The sequence below is a fragment of the Lissotriton helveticus genome, chromosome 6 (genome assembly GCF_964261635.1).
Source record: "Lissotriton helveticus chromosome 6, aLisHel1.1, whole genome shotgun sequence".
Taxonomy (NCBI): domain Eukaryota; kingdom Metazoa; phylum Chordata; class Amphibia; order Caudata; family Salamandridae; genus Lissotriton; species Lissotriton helveticus.
The window spans coordinates 1,805,958,788-1,805,982,333 of record NC_136067.1 but is presented as its reverse complement, the minus strand read 5'-3'; the positions used below and the strand labels follow the sequence as shown (position 1 = coordinate 1,805,982,333).

General features: G+C 44.1%; 1 protein-coding gene across 4 annotated transcripts in view; it reads left to right on the top strand.

Moving 5' to 3' along the window:
• MTA3 (metastasis associated 1 family member 3) overlaps positions 1 to 23,546 on the top strand; it is a 771,323-nt gene that overhangs the window by 648,658 nt on the left and 99,119 nt on the right. The window contains exon 18 of one of the 4 annotated variants that reach the window (XM_078649696.1): positions 1,664 to 1,818. The exons of the other annotated variants lie outside the window; for them this stretch is intronic. Coding sequence (XP_078505822.1) covers positions 1,664 to 1,818 — 155 coding nt within the window. The remainder of the gene's footprint in view (positions 1 to 1,663; positions 1,819 to 23,546) is intronic. 4 annotated transcript variants of the gene reach the window in all.

Genomic DNA, 23,546 nt, shown 5'->3' with positions numbered 1-23,546 from the left:
CTTAGTCCAAGTGCTTAACTACCTAACAGAGTTGTTTAGATCAGGTTTGTCCTAGAGAACAGTAAAGGTCTATTGATCAGCTATAGCAGCAGGTCACTGTTTGTTAGATGGCATATCTGTTGATCAGAACTTATTGATAAGGAAAATATTGCGCAGCATGCGAGTTCTAAATCCACCTACAGCGAAATACACTTCCTTATGGGATAATAGGGTCGTTTTACAGGTTTTAGCTGATTGGGGTGAGAACTCTATTTTATCGTTGAAACATATTTCTTACAAATTGACAGTCCTACTTGGTCTGGTGTTATTTAGATGGACTTCGGATGTTACCAGCAAAGCATATCAACCCTTGGGAGTCTGTTTTTACATTAAAATGAGAACGAAGACTCTATCTACTTTTATTTTCTATCCTTACTTTGAGGGGAGTGAAAGTCTTTGTGTAGTTAAATGCCTGAAAGAGTACGAGAAAAGAACGGAATGTTTATGGAATTGTTGATTTCACACAGATGGCCTCATAGGGCAGTGTCTTCCTGCACCTTAGCAAACTGGGTGAAAGACGTGATGAGAGAGGATGTCTCTAAGTTTGGAGTGCATTCCCTTAAAGGTGCGTCAGCGACAAAAGCTTTTGTTTTGAGGGGTGGCTTGCAAGACATCCTAAGACCGGTAGATTGATCGAATGAGAATATGTTTATAAGTTGCTATTTTAGACCTCTTGCAAATGCAATTGATAATGTGTTAAACTTGCATAAGGTTAGCCTCCGTGTCCTAATATAAAATCTGGATTTTATTAAAGACACAGAGGCTAAGATTATCCCACCCCGCATTTATACCCACACAGGTAAACTAATGACATACTATTTATATTTTCTTTTGGATTAGTGTGAGTGCGGATACAATTATCTAGTGTAATATTTGGGGAATATTCATTTTTGGAGTTTAGTTCAATGTTTGGATTTATCTTGTTCACAGCGATGGAAGAAGGAAGATGGCTGTATGTTACTGTACTTATACTTGACTAGAATATTTTTAAAAGTTCTAAATGCTTTCCATTGTTGCTGCTGTGAGCTGACAATTAAAGGAGATTTGCATAATCTTAGCCTCCGTGTCTTTAATAAAACCCAGATTTTCTGTCCACCATGCTGTGAAAAATCTACATTTTCTTTTGACTTTGGGAATGAAGACTGGTCCCACTTTAATTTGTATTGGGGTTTCTAAGATGACTGTTAAAGGCAGTAACATATTTGGACTGTCTTACTTGTACCTGAAGGGGTGATTGATACATTTGACCATTGTGGTTGGTCCATTGAGTTCTTGTTTGGGCAAGATTCTCTTGGTTAAGTTAATTTACAAATGCATTGCCTTTTTAATCCTTGATGGAATCTGGCCAAGTTCTTGAGAGTGCTTTTGATTAGCTTTGAATGCTGCTGAGCTTATTCAGCCTCCAAGTAGGATCAGTGTGGCTTTTGTAGACTGGGAGCAGTTGTACTAAGGAATGAGGTTTAGGGAGGCAGATGAGTTAAGGGACGGAATCCTGGTTTCATTATAAGGTTTGTTGTCCCCTGGGTAGATTTCATAGGTGACTTTAGGGTCCAATATTCAAACACTTCATAAGAAGCACAATATGATGTAAATCATTATTATTTTGCTCTTATTCTCTTTGCAGCATGCTGTTCACCATTCACATTTGACGAATGGAAAGACCGTGCAAGCTGGCATAAGCAATTTTAAGCAAAGCACCATTTCAGGGGTCAAGAGACTGAGACCAAACTGGCTTGATGCTCCTGATGATGGTTTCTTCATTGCCACAGAAGAGACGAGGTATGATGACATCATGCAGGGCCTTATTCGCTAAAGACGCTCCCCATTTATATGAGAAAAAGAGGAATCTTTAGTGATTAATGCAACAGGGGAACATCATTTATGTGAGTGTGGAGTTAGGGCTCTGCTATGCATTCAGTCTGGCCAAGCAAGGTTTTTTTCATTAATTAGCAATTTTTATGTTGGTTTTATTAGTCCAAATTAATTTTACTAAACTATAATGCTTTTCATTCCAAAATTTAAATTAAATGATTTCCATAAATTAAACTTGATTTCATGTCCAGTAGGTCATAAAATAAAAAGAAACCTCCCACGTTGGGGGGAGTTAGATTGGTCATCAAAACATAGTAAGAGAAAATAGTATGTCCTACATGCAAACAAATAGCCTCATGTTAAGGTTCTAATCGTTATGAGTATGAGTGTAGACATCTTATATTTTGTAAGAGTGCATTGATTTCAGGCAGGTCTTTCTTCCTTAATGCAATCCTTACTTCGTGAGGGTTCAGTCCATATTCAAGATACAAGAGAAACATCTAGCCTAGGCATAGTTTTCAGGGAAACATACATTTTAGATTGAGAAAAAAGAGGGCAGCACCGTTTTCTGATTCTCAGATATGGACTTGCCCTCATAAAGTAATAACCACACCAAGGAAGACCAGGACTCAGAGTAACATTAATTACTGGAAAGTATACAAGGTTTATGTATCCCTGTGCCCATTTAGTATATTTACCCTGTACTTAAATCACAACTTTGTATTAAGGCACAATCACAGCACTGATCTGTGTAGTAGTGGCTTCCACATTTAAACATCGTGGGTCCCATCTCACAAAATAATTTTACGTGATCAATTGTGTCTAAGTCCTGTCACAGGTGTGAGTTACTCCTAAATATCCTTTACTGATTTGCAGAACATTTTTAAGACCTTTTAAGTCCTACTCTAAATTTAATTGTGATGCATTTCCCAGAGTAAGACATGCTCTCGATTCACATAGCTTTTCCATGGGTTGGCATGTCTTACACATGGAAAAGTCAAGATTATCTCTCACCTTGCAATTCATATCCAATAGAAACAAAAGAAGTTACCACACTTCGTAGAACCCACAACTAGGTCTGGGTGAAACGTAGAGTACACTGGCATATTCAGTGTCCTTTTGGGAATTTTATGTTATGGTTGTTTAATGCAATTACACCACTTCACGTAATTACGCATAATTCATTGTAAACATTTACCACAAATGTGCCATTCATGGTAAAAGATTACGGGAATGCAATGAATTAACGTATCTGTTATTTTCAGTGCATTTGCGTTGCGTTATCACATCAGAAATGGATGCAAGGTTGCATTTTGCGCTAAAACATACTGTGAAATGACAAATGTGTGTTTTGCATAATTATGAATAATTTCACAAACCTTTGCTGAAATTTCCTATATTACATGAATTGCACACAGCCTTACCCACAGCCCTACCCACAACCAGTCTTACAGAATTACTGTGTAGTTTAACAGTAAACCCAGGGAAACAGGGATGGGACAAGAGAGGAAAAAAAGGCACTGCATATCGTCACACTGCCTGGTTGCACAGCTGAGCTTAATCTGTAATGCAGGAGTGCGGGTATTTAATAGCAGGGGACGATTTTCAGTAGCGTTATAGTGGAAGATAACTTATGATCCTGTACATGATATACCTGCTAACACTCTGTATTTCCCATCTCTATTTTGAAATGAAACTTCATATTTCTTTTGAGCTGTAACATACTGAAATTAATTAAGTAACTGTGTCCACTGATTTCTCTTATAAAACCATTGCATTGATCATCAAATTCTTATCAAAGTGGAATACCTCTGGCGACAATATTATAGTGCAAGATAGGGTTTTTGCAATATTGTTTTGCCATCTAGAATGCCAAAGAAAGCAAGTATTGGCAAAACCAATTTTAAATGCCAGACCTATTGGCTTTCCCAATTCGCATTTGAAAATGTTGTACTGGGGGGAGGAGCCAAGCCAGCGACCAAGATGGTCGGGTAGAGACTCGGCTCCGCAGACCTCCGTTCCTGGTCAAGACATCCTGTGCATTATCCTGGTCGCACACATCACCCCCAACTAAGTGAGCGAAATCGACGCCCTTACCTGCTACCCCGGATCGTCTCCGTGATTGTGGTGCGATGCTGTGATGTCTGGAAGTTTGGGGCCTGGTCAGTGGAAAAGCCGAGATCTCATGTCGCTTTTGTGACTGACTTCTAATGTAATAACACCGGGGCCACGAAGAGATCCGTCCCGGCCCGACGGTGGAAGTTAGAGGTCTGATCTCTTAGCGGCTTTCCACTGCCCCTGCCTGAAGGCCTATGGTGATGGTCGTGAAATACGGACAAATGTAATTATCTACCCGATCCTATGATTAAAAGCAGAGCTGTTAGGGGCAGCGTCCTGCTGCGGCCATCGGAGAATCGCGGTGAGTGACGGGGGAGGCGTGAGCGATCGTTTACCTGCCATCCAAAAGAAAGTGCGGGACTGGAGGACGCCTTCCGCCTTGGGAATGTAATGGTGCGGAGGAATACGGGTTAATAAGTGGTAATACCCGGTACCCATTGTATTCTGGAGCACTGTGGCTGCCTCGGATCACGCACGTCGTAGATGGTGCGGCCTGTCCCCCCTCCCCCCGCCCCCTGGTCCGGAGCTGTGCTCTTTGACTCACTGGGACAGAGAGTGTGTACTGATGACACGGCGATGGGTAGGAATAATGGACACACTTACTGTCATTGCCGGATTGTATTGCCGGGAGGTCCTGTGGGTGAAAGCGATTTTAAGTGTGTGTGAAGGAGTTGAGGACCACTGAAGTAGGAGGAGCACTAATGGCCCGATGGAGGCTGAATTTGCACAGACAGACAGGGGAAAATAGTTTTCTGGGCTGAATACTGCCGAGGCCTGAACTCTGGATTAAATAAATACAGTCCGCTGATGATTGAATAATCCGCCACTCTGACACATGGATGAGAGATGGCTGGCTGTGGCAACGCCTGAGTAACTGTAGAATTGGTATTGCTTAGATAGGGCGTGGATCTGTAAAAGGTGGGCTAGGCACAAAATGTATAGAGGTAAACGAGGGTGCTGACTGGAAAAAGTGATTAAATTCCATCTGGCTCCCTCTGTGCCGTACTTCATTTAACAATCTGGACAGAGGAATTTACCCTTTGTATCCCTGTTTCTTGACTGGAAATTCCTGGATTGGAGACCCTATACTGATTGGATTTATTAATAGTCTGGATCGAAATGGCAGCACGGCCGGAATCAGATCAGGCCCCATCGCGCTCCTCTAAGGGATCCAGAACTGTACAAGTAAATAAACTGGATCGCTACACCATCTCTAAGGGGTCCCCGGGGGAAGTAAAGAAGACACCATTTTTAGCGGAGGGGGCACTAGCATCTACCACCGAGCCAACACTGACGGATCTTATGGCAGCCATCAATGGGGTGCAAGCATCACTGGGCCAGAAGATGAAAGCCCATGACGCCAAGCTGGACACGGTCACAATCGAGATGGGACTACTCAGAACGGACCTTGCGAAGACCAATGAGAAGGTCAAATCAATTGAACTTAAGACTAAGAGCTTACTTGAAGATGTGAGTCAGTTGCAGAGAGAGGTGCAGGACCTCGGGACAGCGAGAATTGTCACAGAGCGTAAGCTGGACGATTATGAAGGAAGGATTAGGCGTAATAACAGCCGCATTCTTGGTCTGCCAGAAAAAACAGAAGGTCAAACACCGGACCTGTTTATTGAAACTCTTGTCCTTAAATATCTCAAACCCAAGGGACTCAGTAATCTATTTACAGTTGAGCGTGCACATAGAGTCCTGGGGGGACGGACGAAACCGGGAGCACCACCTCGTCCTATGATTTCGAGACAAGGATGTGATCCTGCAGGCTGCGCGGAGTGGAACCCCCCTTGCAGTATGAGAACGTGACCATCTCCTTTTTCCCAGACTTTACCCAGATGGTTCAGAACCAGCATCAGAGTTTCATTTCAGTAAAGAAAAAACTAAGGGATAAAGGACTAAAATATGCAATGATGTTTCCGGTCCGGCTCCGAGTAGAACTAAATGGGAAAAGCCTGTTTTTTTGAAAATCCAGAGGTGGCGGCGGACTGGTTGGACAGTGTGATCGCTTCGGAGAAGGAAGGACAGGGCCGGGGCGGAATGGAGATCAAGAATAATGTGAAATGGTGACATTGGGTCTGCGCATTGATGGGTTGGGGACCGGGGGGGGTTGGGTACAGGTCACCTTTGATTTCTATGCTCACATAAGCGCGGCAATATATGCATCTGATAACGGGGTGACTGCGATGAAGTAGGGAGCGGGGCTAATTGGCGGGCGAGTGTTGGCCCACCCTCTATTTTCTACCTCTATTTAGTTGTAGATTAGTATTTGGGTGCAGGGGGGCGACAGGCACGTTGCTAGTTGGGTATGCGCGTAAGCGAAATGCAGGGGTGCAGGGTGGGGGGTGGGGAAGGAAGGATTGAAGAGTTTTTAATAAGATTGTGTGTCACAGTAGTAGTATGGGGTTTAATGTTTTCTATGTGCTGTGTTATTGATGGCATCGCTGTATTGATTTTGATTAGCAAGCAACAGACAGCAGATGAGTATTTTTCCTTTTTCTACGATGATGGGGGATAGTGAACTTAAGGTCATAAGTTGGAATGTGAATGGGTTGGGGAACAAAATCAAGCGTAGTGTGGTTCTTCAATATTTAAGGCGCCATGCGCCAGATGTGGTCTTGCTCCAAGAAAGGCATTTAGTTGGAAACTCATGCATGGCTATGCACAGAATGGGATATAGTTTGGTTGCTCATGCCGGGTTTACGTCTGGGTCTAGGGGGGTGGGTATCCTGCTTCGAAAGGCACTCCACTTAGTGATAGATTCCACATGGGTGGACAACAGGGGGCAATACGTTGGGATTTCGGGTAGATGGGAGGGACGTGTCTTAACCCTCTTATCGATCTATGTCCCTCCGGGTTTGCAATCTACCACCTTTTTTGATTTGGGAAACTATTGCTTGAGCTACCGGGGGGACTTTTGATTATAGGCGGTGATTTTAATGCTGTAGTATCTGGAATAAGGAATAGATGGCCTCCACAAGATATGACGTGGCCCCAGAGATGGTTGCCCGACTTTATGGAAGCAATGGGTTTGGTAGACAGTTGGAGACTATTTCACCCAGATAAGAAGCAATATACCTTTCACTCAGGTGTGCACAGTAGCCTCTCCCGGTTGGACTATTGTCTGGTCCTAGCGGATCAGGCACCCTACATTAAAGAGGTGATTCATCTTGCGAGAGGCATTTCTGACCACTCCCCACTTTGGTTTCAGTTTTGTATGGCAACACACTCTGCTGGCAGAATTGCCCCTATTAACCCATGGTATATCCGAAACCCTAAGATGCGCAGGGACCTCATAAAGGCAATGGATGATTATTTTGTAGAGAATGAAAGATCGGTGTCATCTGTGGTGTCACTTTGGGAGGCATTCAAAATGGTAATTAGGGGTCAAGCTTTATCATTAATAGCGGGAACAAAAAAGGAAAAGAATAAAGAAATCGTTGAGGCAGAAATTGAGATAGGGAGACTGGAGGAGGAATTGGGGCAGGGGGTGACATGGACTAGCTTGCATGTACTGAGCCTAAAACAGCATGATTATAATTCGCTGGTCACGGATAGGGTCAGAGCTCTTGACAGGGAACAGAAGGAAAGACTCTATGATCTCGGAGATAAGGCAGGGAAGTTAATAGCGTGGCTGGATAAGAAAGAAAGAGCCAGGCGTGTTTTCCCAGAATTAGTTACGGAAGAAGGGGTGTCACTCACGGACCCTCAAAATATAGTGGATAGCTTTGCGAAATATTTCCAAACTGTTTATACCTCGTTCTCGGATAGACCGGAGGAGGACTCTCATTTATTACTTCATGATATACGGCTCCCTTGTTTGTCTAAGGCGGATATTGACTGTGTGGTTAGTCCTCTAACTGCTGATGAAACAGCTCTGGCTATCCGCTCGTTGAACTCAGGCAAGGCGCTGGGTCCTAACGGACTCCCAATTGAACTTTACAAACTTAGACCAGATAGGTTAGCCCATTACCTTAGGTGTATGTTTGTTGAGGCCCGGGAGAAGGGAATCCTGCCTAGGGACCAGAGAGTGGCATCGGTAGTAGTAATCCATAAGGAAGGTAAACCCAAAGATAAGTGTACCTCGTATAGACCTATTTCCTTATTAAATGCGGAGCCCAAAATATTAGCTAAGATCCTCTCAAACAGATTAATGAAAGTGATTAGTAGATTGATCCACCCGGACCAATCAGGATTTATCCCCCATAGAAATACTGCCTTGAATTTGAGAAGGTTGCATGGAGTGATAGCCAGAGCACATACTTTGCAGGAACCAGCGGTCATCGCTTCTCTTGATTCAACCATGGCCTTTGATACTGTGGAATGGTCCTATTTATGGGCGGTCCTGACTAAATTTGGATTCGGACCAGAATTTATTAGCTGGGTGAAGTTATTATACACTGAGCCGCTCGCCCAGGTAGTGGCGAATGGACGAGTCTCGGCACCCTTTTACTTAAGACGAGGCACGCAACAGGGCTGCCCCCTCTCTCCTCTCCTCTCCTTTTTGCCCTAGCTTTGGAACCCCTGGCGACCTCGATCCACTGTGAACCATCGATTCGTGGAATACGGTCGTCCCCTGCATGGGAGGACCAGATCTCCTTATATGCGGATGATATTCTGCTCTATTTGACCTCCCCCTGGAAATCCCTCATAGTAGTATGCAATGTCCTGGCTTCTTTTGGTAAAAATTCCGGACTTTCCATTAATTGGGGGAAATCTGTTTTTTATGTCCTTAGTGGAGAGGCCCCGGTCCCCCCGAAGAATTGTCACATCCAGATTAACACGAGTGGATTTAAATATCTTGATATGTTTGTTTCAATGGACCTGACAACTAGGTATGTTGAAAATCTTCTTCCCCCCTCTGCGGAGGCTTAGAAGTGACTCAGCTCATTGGCGACGGCTTCCAATCTCTTTGTTGGGGCTGACAGCCCTCTTTAAGATGATGTCCCTGCCACGCTTCCTTTATGCCCTTAAAAATACTTTAGACGTAGTGCCCGTGAGTTATTTCCGCGAGGTAGAAGTACTCCAGCGAAGTTTGTTATGGGAGGGAAGGCCTCGTATTGCCTTAGCCAAACTGACGCTCCCGTGGTATGATAGTGGTATCGCCCTCCCAGATATCAAGGGTTATTATTCGGCCGCCCAGCTAGCTGCTATCAATCATGGAACATATGGACCAATTGAAGACCCCGGATATGCCATAGATAAAGGGCTGCTCCCGGGTGGAAGTTATAATAGAGCACTGTATTCTAAACCAATGAGGCTCGATCTCTCGGGACCGACGAAACATGCAGTAAAAATCTGGCATGATGCCATAAATTCTTTGGGGTGGAAAGATAAATTAACACTGGCAACCCCACTTTTTGCTTCGGAGAGATTAGGTAAGCTGTGGAATACTAAGGGATTTGATAAGTGGGAGCTGATAGGGATCTCAACTATTAAGGACATGTAGGGCAAGGGGCGAGTGAAATCATTCAAAGAAATGCAAGTGGAATTCAAGCTTTTCAGACTCTGAATATTTCCTCTATTTGCAGGCTCGACACTCATTAATGGCTGCTCTACATATGGAGGAGGAGCTACCGGAAGCCTCACCTCTTGAGGATAGAATCTTAGATGGTCACCTCCCTGACAAAACGATCTCCCTGATCTATAAAAAACATCAATACTAGGGCGGACTTACTCAAGGAGCTGAGGGTAAGGTGGACACAAGATGGTTTAGAATTGGATGATGAAGATTGGCAAGTAGCGGTGTCCTCTCCAAAAGTGGTCTATGTTACTGGTCCCCGCCTCGTACAGATGGGATTGTTGGAAGATAGATTGTGTAGATGTAAATGTGGATTGGTGGGAACTTTTTTACATATTTTTTGGGAGTGCAGCTATATGACCAAGTGTTGGGGTAGGATCCATAATGTTATTCAAGAGGTCACTGGTGTCGCTCTGTTGCCTGAGGCACGAAGGTGCCTTCTCAATATATGGGTACCTACTGATCTTTATAATGCACGGACACAGTGGACCACACTGAGTTATATTATTATTATTATTATGCGTTCTTATATAGCGCTCGATTACCCGTAGGCATCTCGGCGCTTGCCTTGGGAACCCGTCCTGGCTTTTTTTCCCTGTGAGATACCCGTACTGGGCATCCCCAAGGTGAAAGCCAGGCATCCCGCCGCGGGGGGGCCATAGTGGAGATTAAGCAAGCTAATGCCCAGAGCTGCAGAGTGTGAACCCGTGATTCGAGTAGGCACCGAAACGAGAATTATCAAGTCCGTGGATATTTGGGCTCAAGACCCTGCCGCGTCGGGAATTGAACCCTGGTCCCGGGTCTGACCTCTGCTTCAGGGTCTGCCTCCTCTAACCAGTGAGCCACACTTCTCCACAGCTATATGATTGCTAAACGAAATATCGCTCAACAATGGGGTGCTGAGCTCCCCCTACCCTTGAGAACTGGAAGAAAGATCTGGATTGGAATATGTTCTGAGAAAAAACTGTGTATATTGCGAGAGGGGGTCCCCGGAAGTGGGCTTCAATTTGGAATCAATGGAATCAGTATAGAGGGGAGATTTGTACACCACCTAGAAATTCAGTATTTGATGTTCCCCCATCCCCATGATACCCTTATGTATGATAATGTATGTGTTTTGGTTCTGCTCCCCTCCCTTCTCATCAATGTACTGCAGATTATAATGTGATTCATCTGTATTGTGTCTTTTACTGTTCGATGCCTTGATTTAATAAAAAGAATTATAAACAAAAGAAAATGTTGTACTATCTCCAATTACTGACATAATCCTAACCATGGACAATGAACTCCGCTCCGCTAGCGGAGGCTGCGTAATCTACGCATTACATTGAAAACACTGAATTCATGCAATAATTCCGACTCTGCCATGTAGCAGAGTAAGCTACTGCACCCACAACCCTTTGATAAAACAGCTTTACCTTTACATGCTAAAAAGCACATAACCAATTCACAAAAGTGAACTCTGAAAAATACCAGGCAATGAGAGAGGTGATGATTTTGGGGTCAATCCTAACCTAGGGGAGGGCAAGCAAATGCCTTGAATACAAAGAGCATATCATGCTGAAAGATTCGGTGGTGGTCCCATCCTCCTAGGACCACCCCCAGCAAAGTTATGGGCAAAAATACAATGCCAAGGAAAGGCCCAACAAAGCATTATGGGGCGAGATTCCAGAGTGCAGTGAATATTGTACTATTAGCTCTCAGCTGAACCCGAGAGCCTGCCCCTTGAGGAATGTTTTGATATTGGATATTCACTGCACTCTAGAATCTCGTCCCATAATGCTTTGCAGGGCCTTTGGTTGGGATTGTATTTTTGCCCATAACTGTGCTTGGGGTGGTCCTAGGAGGATGAGACCACCACCGAATCGTTCAGCATGATGTGCTCTTTGTGTTCAAGGCATTTGCTTGGTTCTCTCCCTAGGTTAGGGAGGACACCAAAATCATCACCTCTCTCACTGCTTGCTGTATTTCCATTATCACTTTTGTGAGATGACTATATGCATGTTTGCCTGTAAGATAGAGTTACTTGTTGTTTTGTCAAGAGTATGTGAGGGTTCTGTTTTATTAACGGGGATGACACCAAACGGAGTTGCGGAGCGCACAGAGTTTGTGTTCAATTCTGCAGAATTCCTTGTAGTGGAACTCCACCCACTACGCCCACCCTTACATGATGCCTTAATTTTTGGGCTGATCTGGGAACACACAACTACCTTGAAAATGTATTCAAGCCAGCTGCAAGTTGTAGCTAGTTAATTTGGCTCTGTGAAAATATTGTGTTGGAAATGTAATAAATGGAACCAAACATTGCATATTTTCGTCCTCATCTGTCACAGTATTCAAAAGGATTATTAATCTTCAGTTTAGAAAAACATCTCATGTTGTAGCTTCACACAGAAAATTGCCGGAGTTGCTGAACACAGCCCGAGTGTTTTTCCAATCTACAAATGTTGGAAGCTCGTTGTGCTGTTCATAGCATGTCCTGCCACATCAACAATCTAGGCTTGATTTAACAAACTGGCATATTAAATTAATACGAATGTTTTCTCCTGATTAAATTATTCATATTTTCAAAGGAAAATTTCAGGTGCATTCTCAGCAAGAAAGTTTACTTTTTCCAGCATGACGTTTTCTAATTGCTGCCATTATTGTAAAATATTAATAGCGTAGGTGTAAGAAGGAGAGGTGCTGGTGATTTGTTTGAACTGACTACAAAAGCACTTAAGCTCAGCTGTTATTCAGCCGGACTGAGTGCTCAATTTCTTGCCTTCCATTTTCACCCACTGAAAATAACAACATCCATTAATATGATTTTCCACAGTTTTTATACTTGTTGTTTATGTTTTCAGCCTTTTAGCATTTTCAATCTGTAGAAATGGCACGGTTCCTCCTTTTAAATGTGTGAATTCTTATTTGCATCAATATTTTATTCTGGGAACTTCATTATTTCATAATTAACTTTTGATTCTCCACACGTGTTTGATTGTGTCATTAAATGTCAGTATGTCAAACCATAACATGAACTACTTCCTATGTTGGATTGGAAGTTTTTGGTTTACATTTTTATCAGCAAATACACTAAACATTCATAATAAATGTAAATATCTTGAAAGCAAACAATGAAATAGACAGGAGCCTTTCTTCACATTGGGAGGTGAAATTGCTCAGCAGCAAATTGTAATGAGAAAAAATGTAATTTTTTCAGAAGCTAAATCCTAGCCTCTTCTTAAATTTAACATTGTTATTTGTATAAACCTCTTCACTTGTAGATGTGAGCTGCATTGTATCTAGTATGTTCTTCTTGCTCATCACAGTCCTTACTTCATGTTAGTAACATTTACTCTGGACTATTTGGAAAGTCACCCGAGGTGAAAAGAGGCTGAAGTTGGAGTTCTTATGAGCATAATATCACCAACTTAGAGGTTGAGGGCTCTTTTTACGTTAGCGCTACTGATATTCTCAGCAGAAGGACTCAAATAAGGCAACAGGCGTAACTCTTGAAACAACATTTGTATATTATAATGAAAACAAGAAACAACCTATGAAAGGAAGGACATATAAGTTTTCAGGATTGCATTACTTTAAGGAACCCTTTCTTAGGTTATTGAAGGAAAAAGGCCATTGTTGATATCCTAGAGACTAAAACAGCTGTAATCGAAATGTGGACTGGGTTGGATTCTTTGTAAAGGCAATCTCGTATAGCTAGTATGTAACACAAGTTTATCAATCAGGATGCATGTTAAAACTGTGTTCTTGGTCTTGTGCCTTAAGTTTGGAAAAAAAACAACAACTTAGTTAAGATATTCAAAAGTTGAACTTTTGCTGTTGATTCATGCGTTAAAATATATGGAGACAGGCTTTATTATTTGGTCTTGAAAGACACCTCCACCTCCCCCAATGTTACGCAAAGCCACCACCATCCAGCTGCAGATATTTACAGATGCTACCAACATCCTGGGGGATTGGCTATATGGCTCTATGCCGAACCAAGATGTAGAGTCAGCGTATGTGGATGTCCAGTCATTTCATCGTGGATGAGGAATTGACAGATTTCCTAACATTGCTAGATTTATTGACAACATTTGCAGGATTCTATTGTCTAGACTATACTGGATGAGATACCTGGTGTGACTAATAGTGTGCCTGAGCTATTGATGCGCTAGCGTTTGCAGTAGCACAACAAAGTATAGGGCTATATTATGTTACTCAGTATGTGTTGGCAAGCAACTGAAAGTACAGTTCTGTTGTCTCAATTTTAATTATTGGGCTATTAAGAAGTCCTTACACAGAAGATCCTTCCATCAGCCAAACAAGATCTGGAGAGTACATATACACAGAAACAACAAAAAGCAGTTCAATTTGTAGAAATAAGTATATAATGTCAGACTAGTAATATTCCACAACAAAACTAGAGAGGGTGCTCCATTCGCACAAAGTGTATAAAGCGCTTACGCAAAAAAAAGTAGTGAAAGAGTAATATATACAAGGTGTTAAACCATATTTCTTCAATCCTTCTACTATCCGGTATGTATCTGTTAGGACTGGTTCGCTCATAAGTTTCTTATTCAAATGGCAGCCCAAAGAAGTAAGACAGACAGATATATTGGTGCACATTTCAACTCCAATAATCAAATGTGATATTTGAACATCAGGCAGGGCCTTTCTCAGGACAATGCCATTTCAGAATGAAGGCTCCCTTTGCCTAGCCTGTCTGAATAAAACAAATTAAAATAGACTTATAGAATTCAGTGGGCATAATACTTATATTTAATTTTGTTTAATAAAAAACGAAAGATTTGAAAAAATACTTTTATGTTATGGTAAAGACTTCTCTCCGCTCGCCTCTGTTGACTACTTCATGTGCCCTTTTTTGGGAAGATTGAAAGTAAACCTCCCTGTCTGCTTTACAAGGGGCTGAAAAACTGTCTGGGCCCCCAGGGTGGAGGACTGCGGCCTGATACCAATAGAGCCAACCCTACACCAAATAGATATTGGAAAAAGCTACTCCCTGTTGCCTAGTGGTGCTTTCTGCCTACCTTCGGGAGGCAGATTTGGGAAAATCTACCATCTTCCCCCAAGGTAATGCAAAAGCCTGTCTGGTCACATGGGGACAAATCCCCCCTGCCCCCTCCCCAAGGGTCAGAAATATATAGGGCTATGTAGGAGGGGAAACATATGCCCTTGTTGTGGGGGCACTCCCCAGATAAAAAAAGTCCAAGGTGGTCTAGTGAGGTGGAATCCTGCACAGTTGTTGTCCTCTTGCACTGATCCCCAAGCAGGAATCCACTTAGGAGAGGTACTGTTGAAAAGGGGAGGCACTTCCATTCCAACTGCACCTCATCCAAGGAGATAGGTGCTTGTATGATGAGCTGCGTCCCCACAGAATGATAACAGTGAAACAAGCTGTGTGTGTTCAGCATTTACCCTAAAAAATATAAAGTAACAAGTGTCAGGTGTTTATGTTTATGTTTATTAAAACTTTTATAGCGCGCTCAATTACCACGGGGTATCCTGGCGCGGTGAGTGATTGGACAGCAAGAGTGAGGGATCCGGGCCTGAACAAGCTGTTAGAGGGGGGCATTGAACAGATGAGTCTTGAGTTCCTTCTTAAAAACAGTGATGGTCGGCGCAGCTCTAAGGAACAGGGGGAGAGCATTCCAAGCAGAGGCTGCCCTAACTGAAATAGATTGTCCTCCCAACCGAGCATGTTTGAATTTGGGAGTGACCAGTAGGCATTGATTGGCCGATCGAAGGACACGGTTGGGAGTATAAAATGAGAACCGTTTCTGCAGATACGACGGTCCCTGACCATGGACTGCTCTAAATGCCAACACAAGAATTTTAAACAAGATTCGATGCGGTACAGGTAGCCAGTGCAGGCTTCGTAGATGACTCCGCACACTCGACCTCCTAGGGAGAGAGAAGAGCAAGCGTACTGCAGCGTTTTGAATCACCTGTAACCGATGAACCAAATACGTGGGTAGACCACAGAATAAGGCATTAGCATAATCGAGCCGAGATAAAATCAGGGCTCGAAGAACAGCCTCCTTGGCTACCCTGGGCAAAAGAGGGAAGAATTTCCTCAGGGCTGGCAGAGTGCCAAAGCAGGTACCGGTCAGTTTTTTTATGTGATCCGCAAACTTCAAATCTTGACTGAACCAGACCCCCAAGTTCTTAGCTGGGCCTCCCGTCGCACTGGGACAGGGCAGGTCCGGGGGCCAAATCTGATCCTTGAAGTTGTCAGGGAAGGAGCCGAAGAATAAAATCTCGGACTTATCTTCGTTGCACTTGAGTTGAACTTGTGCGAGCCACCTGAATACTTCCGACAGACAATGTTGGACTGCTGATGGGTCAGACGCACCCTTAGGCCAGGTGAATAACAGCTGTGTATCGTCAGCGTAAGCTGTTATTTTGGCTCCCAGCTGTTCCGCCAGATATAGTAGAGGGGTCATATAAACGTTAAACAATAAAGGGCTTAACGTAGAACCCTGCGGAACTCCAGTTGACAGTCTCTTCGGGGCCGAAGAGTAAGGGGGCATCCAGACCTGCTGAGTTCTATCGCTCAAAAACGATGACAGCCAGTCAAGGGCCAGCCCAGAGATGCCGACGGCTCGCAGTCTAGCGATAAGTAGGGCATGAGGCACCGTATCGAAGGCGGCAGAGAGGTCCAATAAAATCAGGACCGCTCTGCCACCCCCGTCCAAGCACTCTCGAACTGCCTCCGAGACCTCAACTAATGCTGTCTCGGTACTGTAGGTCGCTCTGAACCCTGACTGGGCAGGATGTAATGCGTGGGAGGACTCAATGAAGCCATCCAACTGTTTAAAAGCCACCTTCTCACACACCTTCGCCAAAGCTGGCAACAGTGATATGGGCCGATAGCTCGATGGCATAGCTGGATCTAAACCTGCCTTTTTTAACAAAGGGAGCAGCTTTGCCTCCTTCCAACTTCTCGGAATCGAGGCCTTGGAAAGGGAGAGGTTAACAATATGTGTCACCTCTTGACTAATAGTATCCACTATCCCTCCCAAGACCCTGGCTGGGCAGGGGTCTGCGGGCGATCCGGACTTTAACGCTGCCAAGATTTGCCGTATATCCGATTCCGCGGCCGGGAGGAAGGCTACAAACTGATCCTTTGAGCATTGTTTATCCGATACTAAAAGGGCAGGTGGGGTCGTAAAGGACTTTTGAGCCACTTCTAAGTCCAATTGAATTTTTGTAATCTTATCAGTGAAATAACAAGACAGTTCTTCACACCATTGAGCGGAAGAAGGGAGCCTGGGTTGGGCAGCACATGGAGATAGAAAATTTTGGACGATTGAGAAGATCTCTTTGCTGTTGTTTTCCGCCTTCTCGATTCTGTCCGAATAGTAGCTGCTTTTAGCTACCTTAATCGCAGCGTAATAATCCTTTTGGGCTGCACGTAATGATTTCTTTTCGGCTGGTAGATAAGCATGTCTCCAGGCTCGCTCTAGTTTCTTGCAAACCAGCTTCTGTTCACGTAAAGCATGCGTGAACCATGGTTGAGAGGGTCTCGATCTCATCCGACGAACACCCCCTGCATTAGTGGAGGTAGCGACACCGTTCGCTATCCAAGAATTAAATGCGTCAACCGTCGCTTCCAACTCCATCTTTGGAGTCGGACGGGTGTCGGTAAGGGACTCAGATAGGGACATCAAATTAATCCGTGGGCGATGTACCAAAGAGGGAATTCTCCTCGAATCCCCACTAGTCTGCCAAGCAAACTTAATCAAGTAGTGGTCGGACCACGACATAGGCATCGGGGGGGACAAACTGATGTCAAAATTGGAACATATTAAATCAAGAACATGACCTCCCACATGGGTGGGGGCATCAACCCATTGAGAAAGATGAGCCATGCTAAAAGTCTCACTGAGACGGGTAGCCTCAGTAGAATTCTCAGAATCCACATGAATGTTAAAATCACCCAGCAATAGAAAATGAGGAAATCGTAAAGCTCTTGGCACGATGACCTCCTCTAGAGATCCAATAAAGTTTCCAACATAGCCTGGCGGTCGGTACACAAGCGTACCACCTAAGGTGAAATGCGGACTGAGCTCCAAACAAAAATGGAGAAGTTCTGCCTCTTTGATTTTATCCAGGTGTTCGCAGGTGAGGATCCAGTGATCCCGATAGATCACGGCAAGCCCACCCCCTCTTCCCACATCTGCACCACGATCTGCTCTACAAATTCTGAAACCACGAGGGATAGCTAACTCAACTACCGGAGAGCAGGAGTCAGTCATCCAGGTCTCAGTGACAAAGAGTAGATCAAAGTTATTATCGGCTAATAGGTCAAAGACCTCAGCCGTGTGGCACACCAGGGATCTGGCATTTATCAAGCCCGCCTGAATATTCTTGATAACGTTATCGGATTGGGTAGGCGGAGGAATAGGGCTATTGAGTTGATAATTACAGGAGGGGCATGATCGAAACCGACTATCAGTGATCGCCCAGGAATGCGCCGCCTCACAGGAGGGGACCTTTAGGGCCCTAAGGTCAGCCGAAGTATACCGAAGTGCTGCAGAAGAGACCAAAGTGGCAGAAAAACGGCCAGGAGTCGTGGCCCTGTGCCCGGCCAGAGCCCGGACGGGCACAGACGGGCCCTCCTTTGGCGCTCCTTTGGCGCGTAGACGGCGCGCCCGCTGCGCGCGTCCGCTGCGCGCACGACACATTATGACGTTTAATAAGGGCGGGCGAGCAAAAGGCTAGAGCGTCAACCCCGGTGCAATGCGGCCCCGCCTCACATCCGGTGACCGCTGGGGCCGAACGCTAACACAACGCTAAGGGCACATCCCTGCAATCCTAACCCTGTAAGTAGCGTCGATACTCCCACAAAGTCAGCGCTATAATTTTAAAAAGTTAAACTGAGCAAATTAATAAAAGCGGCAAGGTAATGTTTTAAAAGCTGAATCAGCGCGATGAGCGCAGTTACAAGAGGACAAGAGGCAGGATCATGCACTCGTGGGTCCGATACTCACAAACAGCTGCGCTCGCCTCCCAGCTCCAAATTAATAAGGGCGGGCGAGCAAAAGGCTAGAGCGTCAACCCCGGTGCAATGCGGCCCCGCCTCACATCCGGTGACCGCTGGGGCCGAACGCTAACACAACGCTAAGGGCACATCCCTGCAATCCTAACCCTGTAAGTAGCGTCGATACTCCCACAAAGTCAGCGCTATAATTTTAAAAAGTTAAACTGAGCAAATTAATAAAAGCGGCAAGGTAATGTTTTAAAAGCTGAATCAGCGCGATGAGCGCAGTTACAAGAGGACAAGAGGCAGGATCATGCACTCGTGGGTCCGATACTCACAAACAGCTGCGCTCGCCTCCCAGCTCCAAATTAATAAGGGCGGGCGAGCAAAAGGCTAGAGCGTCAACCCCGGTGCAATGCGGCCCCGCCTCACATCCGGTGACCGCTGGGGCCGAACGCTAACACAACGCTAAGGGCACATCCCTGCAATCCTAACCCTGTAAGTAGCGTCGATACTCCCACAAAGTCAGCGCTATAATTTTAAAAAGTTAAACTGAGCAAATTAATAAAAGCGGCAAGGTAATGTTTTAAAAGCTGAATCAGCGCGATGAGCGCAGTTACAAGAGGACAAGAGGCAGGATCATGCACTCGTGGGTCCGATACTCACAAACAGCCTTCAACATTCTTTTTAGGTGGTAAAAAGAATATTACAAATCCATGAATGCAAAGTGATATTGACTACAAGACAGGACTGGCTGAAGTTATTACATATAAGGTAGCCAGATGGCAGTCATAAACATAAAAGTGCCCACAAACCTTTGAATACAAATGCACCATAATGCCTTTTGTGTGAATTGCAGGGTGTGCGGAAACTCTGTGGACCTCTCTTGTTTCCTTCGGAGAATTTGGCTGCTGGAGGTGCGAAACTCATTGGGAATCACTGCAAGAGAGACTGAGGAATTAACTTGGGAATAAGACCAAGAATTATGGATGTATCTTGCAGTTCCTCATTTCTAAAGGGATTCTCAGGGTGACACCTGTAATCCCTTTTAATTCAGCATCTCTGGTGATAATGGACCCCTCTCAGTAGTGTTAACTCTGGGGGTGCACTATTAACAAACCCTGCACTGGTGCACTCATAATGTGACCCCACAGTAATAGCTTTCTGCAATACTTTATAAATACCTTGACAACATTAGTAGTGCACTGGTATTAAAGTGATATTATGTTGACAAGCACAAATTACACGCATGAAACTATGCAAGAGAATATGTTTTTTTTATTTTTGTTTATTAAAATTTGCATGAGTAATACACAGCAGTGTTAACAGTATACCATACATATTGACAATGAGAAAATCACAATATGAGCAACTGCAGTACATTTCAAAAGGATACAGTTTTAGTTTATGTAACATCCAACTAAGCGACAGTCAGCACTTTTGAGAAAACACATCTGTACCTTCCTAGACAAGTAAGCAGTAACGTAAATCAGTCAACCCACCCAAGGATACCTAGTAGTGGGGAGGGATCATCTGTTCTTTTAAGTATTTGATTTAGTGCTATGAACGTGTCAGTCCAGTAGCCGGTGAGAGATGGGCAGCTCCAGGCAATATGTAAAAATGTAGCGCCGTCCGCACCACATCTGTGGTATTGGGTTTCGTCAGGTCTACATACTCTGCAAAAACTCTCGAACACCATAGAATAGAAGTTGGCACGGAAACTGGAAAATGCAAAAGACAAGTTTATTAAGACCCCATGGGGTGGTGGTACATTCCTACAGCACCCTTCGGTAATGCAAGAAGTATCACACCGAACATCGGTGCGCGACCTCTTTTAGTCAAGTTTAACAGTAATAAAAAGGTAGGCGGTATGCTCTTTTCACAGTTTAGGTACATATAAGGGCATTTTTGGAACACAGCCAACATGTGGGAGGAGTTTAGTACCACTGGTCAGTTTGGAGAACATTCCTAAGAAGTGACCGCTCATTACCCTAAATGTTCGAATGCGCATGCGTGAGCTTGACCAGTGCTAAAAATAGCCTGTTGCTAGGCAAAGTAAATGGTCACTGGTACAGAGGAAGGACAAAAGGGCATGCTGACCAGGAGGCCGCATGTTCAAACAAAATGGAAGCCAGGAAATACGAAATGGCCCCCGCACGTTTGGTCAAGTTAACAGTGGAAGCTCGTGTAGCTGAGCTAAATGCTAATTCAGTTGCTGCCAAATTACGACAGACGGCCCTTTTAGCATTTAGCTGAAGCTACCTCCTAATGGAAGTAATCAGGATACTCGTCATCAATATTAATCATCATTATCTTCATCACTTCTGTATTAACCATCTGCTCATTTTTGGAAATAGCTCGTTTGGATGGGATACAGGCCGTAATACATACAGAACATAGGGTAGGGCCACATTGGATACATAAACAAAAGAAAAAGAGTATTCCGATAATCATACAAAGGATAGTCAGTAATGTCCAACCCCAGGTACTAAGCAAAGTCCAGAACCAATTAGAGAATGTCCATGTACCATTTTCGGGGTGGATTTCAGCAGCAATTTTGTGTAATTTAGAAATAGCATCATACACAGAAGGCACATTGTCTGGGACGTAAACACAACAACTACTTCCGATAATGCGGCATGCACCCCCACGATCAGCCAATACTACATCAAGAACCATTCGGTTCTGAAGCGTTACAATTCTAGTAATTTGGAGTTCCTCAGTTAAGTTCCCTAAAGCAGAAGCAGTTTCATTAGCGACTGCTTCCACAACACGTGTTAGCCGTCTTATTTTCCTGCTGTTTAATGCAGAAACAACAAAAGAAAACAAGCCTAAATTAAAATCTACATATTGTTGTAAGGAGGTGTCTGTTTAGTCCACATTTTCAATCTCTAATGTTCTCTTAACCCTATTTAATATGAAATCATGATATAGTACAAAATCATTATGGTACATAGGTGGGGCAATAAATACAGGGGGTAGTACAAACGATATATAGCAAGTTCCTAACCACCCAATGGGAAGACGATGATATCCTTTATTACCACAGATAAAGTAGGTGTTTCGTGAGGCTACAAAAGCAATACCACTTGGTGTGTCAAATGTAAGAGTAGTATTGCATTCACTTTTCCCTACCGGAATTGTTCCTTTATTCCTCACACAAAGGTCAGCCTTAGTTTCAATAACCGTAATCACATGTAAACTGGACATATTTATAAGTCTTTGATTAGTGAAAACACGAGGTGTAGATACATTGTCTGGTCGATATTCTTCCCACTCAAATTTAGTTCCTTCTGCTTGTGGGTAACCATCTCTATCATTGTAGCACACTTTATTTAATCGAAAGAGTAGTCCACCTTTTGTTGGCCATCGTAGGGTAAAAAGAAGAGTGTACGAAGCATTGCAAGAACCATTATGTGAGAATGGAAGAGGAATAAGTGGAGTTCCTCCTTTCTTTTGATGTCCAGGCAACATTCCACATACCCAACAGTTTGAAATGTTCGTCATGTTGTGAGTATGATGCAGAATTTGAATGAAGCTGTTATTCAAGTAAGTCAGTCTATGTCTCTCTTCATGATAAGGCAGAGTAAAATGGAAATGTTCAGATGGGATTGGAGTGGTAGGCAGTAAATATTCGCGTGCAGGAAGCAATCGTTCTATAGTCCAAGCTATTACTGCTATTACCACTATAGTCATAACAAAAAGAACTGCACCCAGAATTCTTCGGTTTCTTATCGTCGTAGGTGCCATAGGACAAAGAACAAATGTTTCAAACACCAAACTAAAAAATAAAAATTGAGTGCTGAGATCCGAGGTAGCCGCTGGTTTCTTCTCCGAGATTCAAGACGGGTGTCGCTACACTAGCCAGAACTGATCCCCCCCCCCCCTTGATATTCTCGGCTTCCGTTTTCGCAAACCTCAGAACGGTAACTCAACCAGTCTCAAAAAATGAAAAAAAAAAAACACTATTTTCTTGGCCGTAGGTTATACTTCGCTCCACCAAAAACAGCGTGGTCCGGGAAGGCTCCCTCCGACTCGTGAGGCGCAGCAGCTGGGCTCTTCTCTGCATCCAAGATGTCTCGATAGTCAGACAGCACCGCAGGATTCACCAGATCCAGAGAGACACGACGGCAGTGAGTAGAATGTATCCACCGCTTCTTATTCGTGACTCGCACAGCCGTCCGAGTTGCCAGCAATACCTGTTCAGGGCCACGCCACCTCGGCTCCAAACTGCTGGTTCTCTCGAACGCACGGACCATTACATGGTCCCCAGGACGGAGATCGTGAGCCTCTCCAATAGAATTGTCGGGGAGCGCTTCTCGAACCTGTTGATGAATAGAAAGTAAATCATTTGTTAGTCGTGCCAAATAATCGTTCATCATTATACAAGGCACATCATGTATCAAACGAGGCTTAGGAACTCCCCAGATATTCATGGGCCTTCCAAACACCACTTCATAGGGTGTGAGGCCAGATCGGGAATGTGGCACTGATCTAATAGACTGTAATGCCAAAGGCAAAGCGTCCGGCCATTTCAAAGACGTGGATGCCACGATCTTTGCTAGCTTCAGCTTCAGAGTCGCATTATACCTTTCTACTAGACCTGCTGACTGCGGGTGGAATACAGCGTGGAACCTTTGTGTAATTCCTAATCCTTTCAGGACATGCTCCACTATTTTCCCAACAAAATGAGGACCATTGTCATTCCACAAAAATTTACAAACACCATAGCGCGGGAAGTACTCTTAGAGTAACACCTTAGCTGTTGTCAATGCTGTATTATCCTTCGTGGGGTAAGCCTCAATCCATTTGCTGAAGGCACACACCACCACTAGGACATATTTGAGGTTATTAAAGCGCTCAAGCTGGATGTAATCCATTTGCAGTACTTCGAATGGTGCAGTAGGTGGAACGAACCCTCCCTTAGGAGTATAAGTCCCTTTAGCAGGATTGTATTGTAGCCATATCAGACAGGTCTGCACTACTCTTTTGGCCGTGCTGGCAATCTCAGGATGCTCCCAAACTCGAGTAAGCAATTTAGTAATTGCAAGAGCTCCAACATGT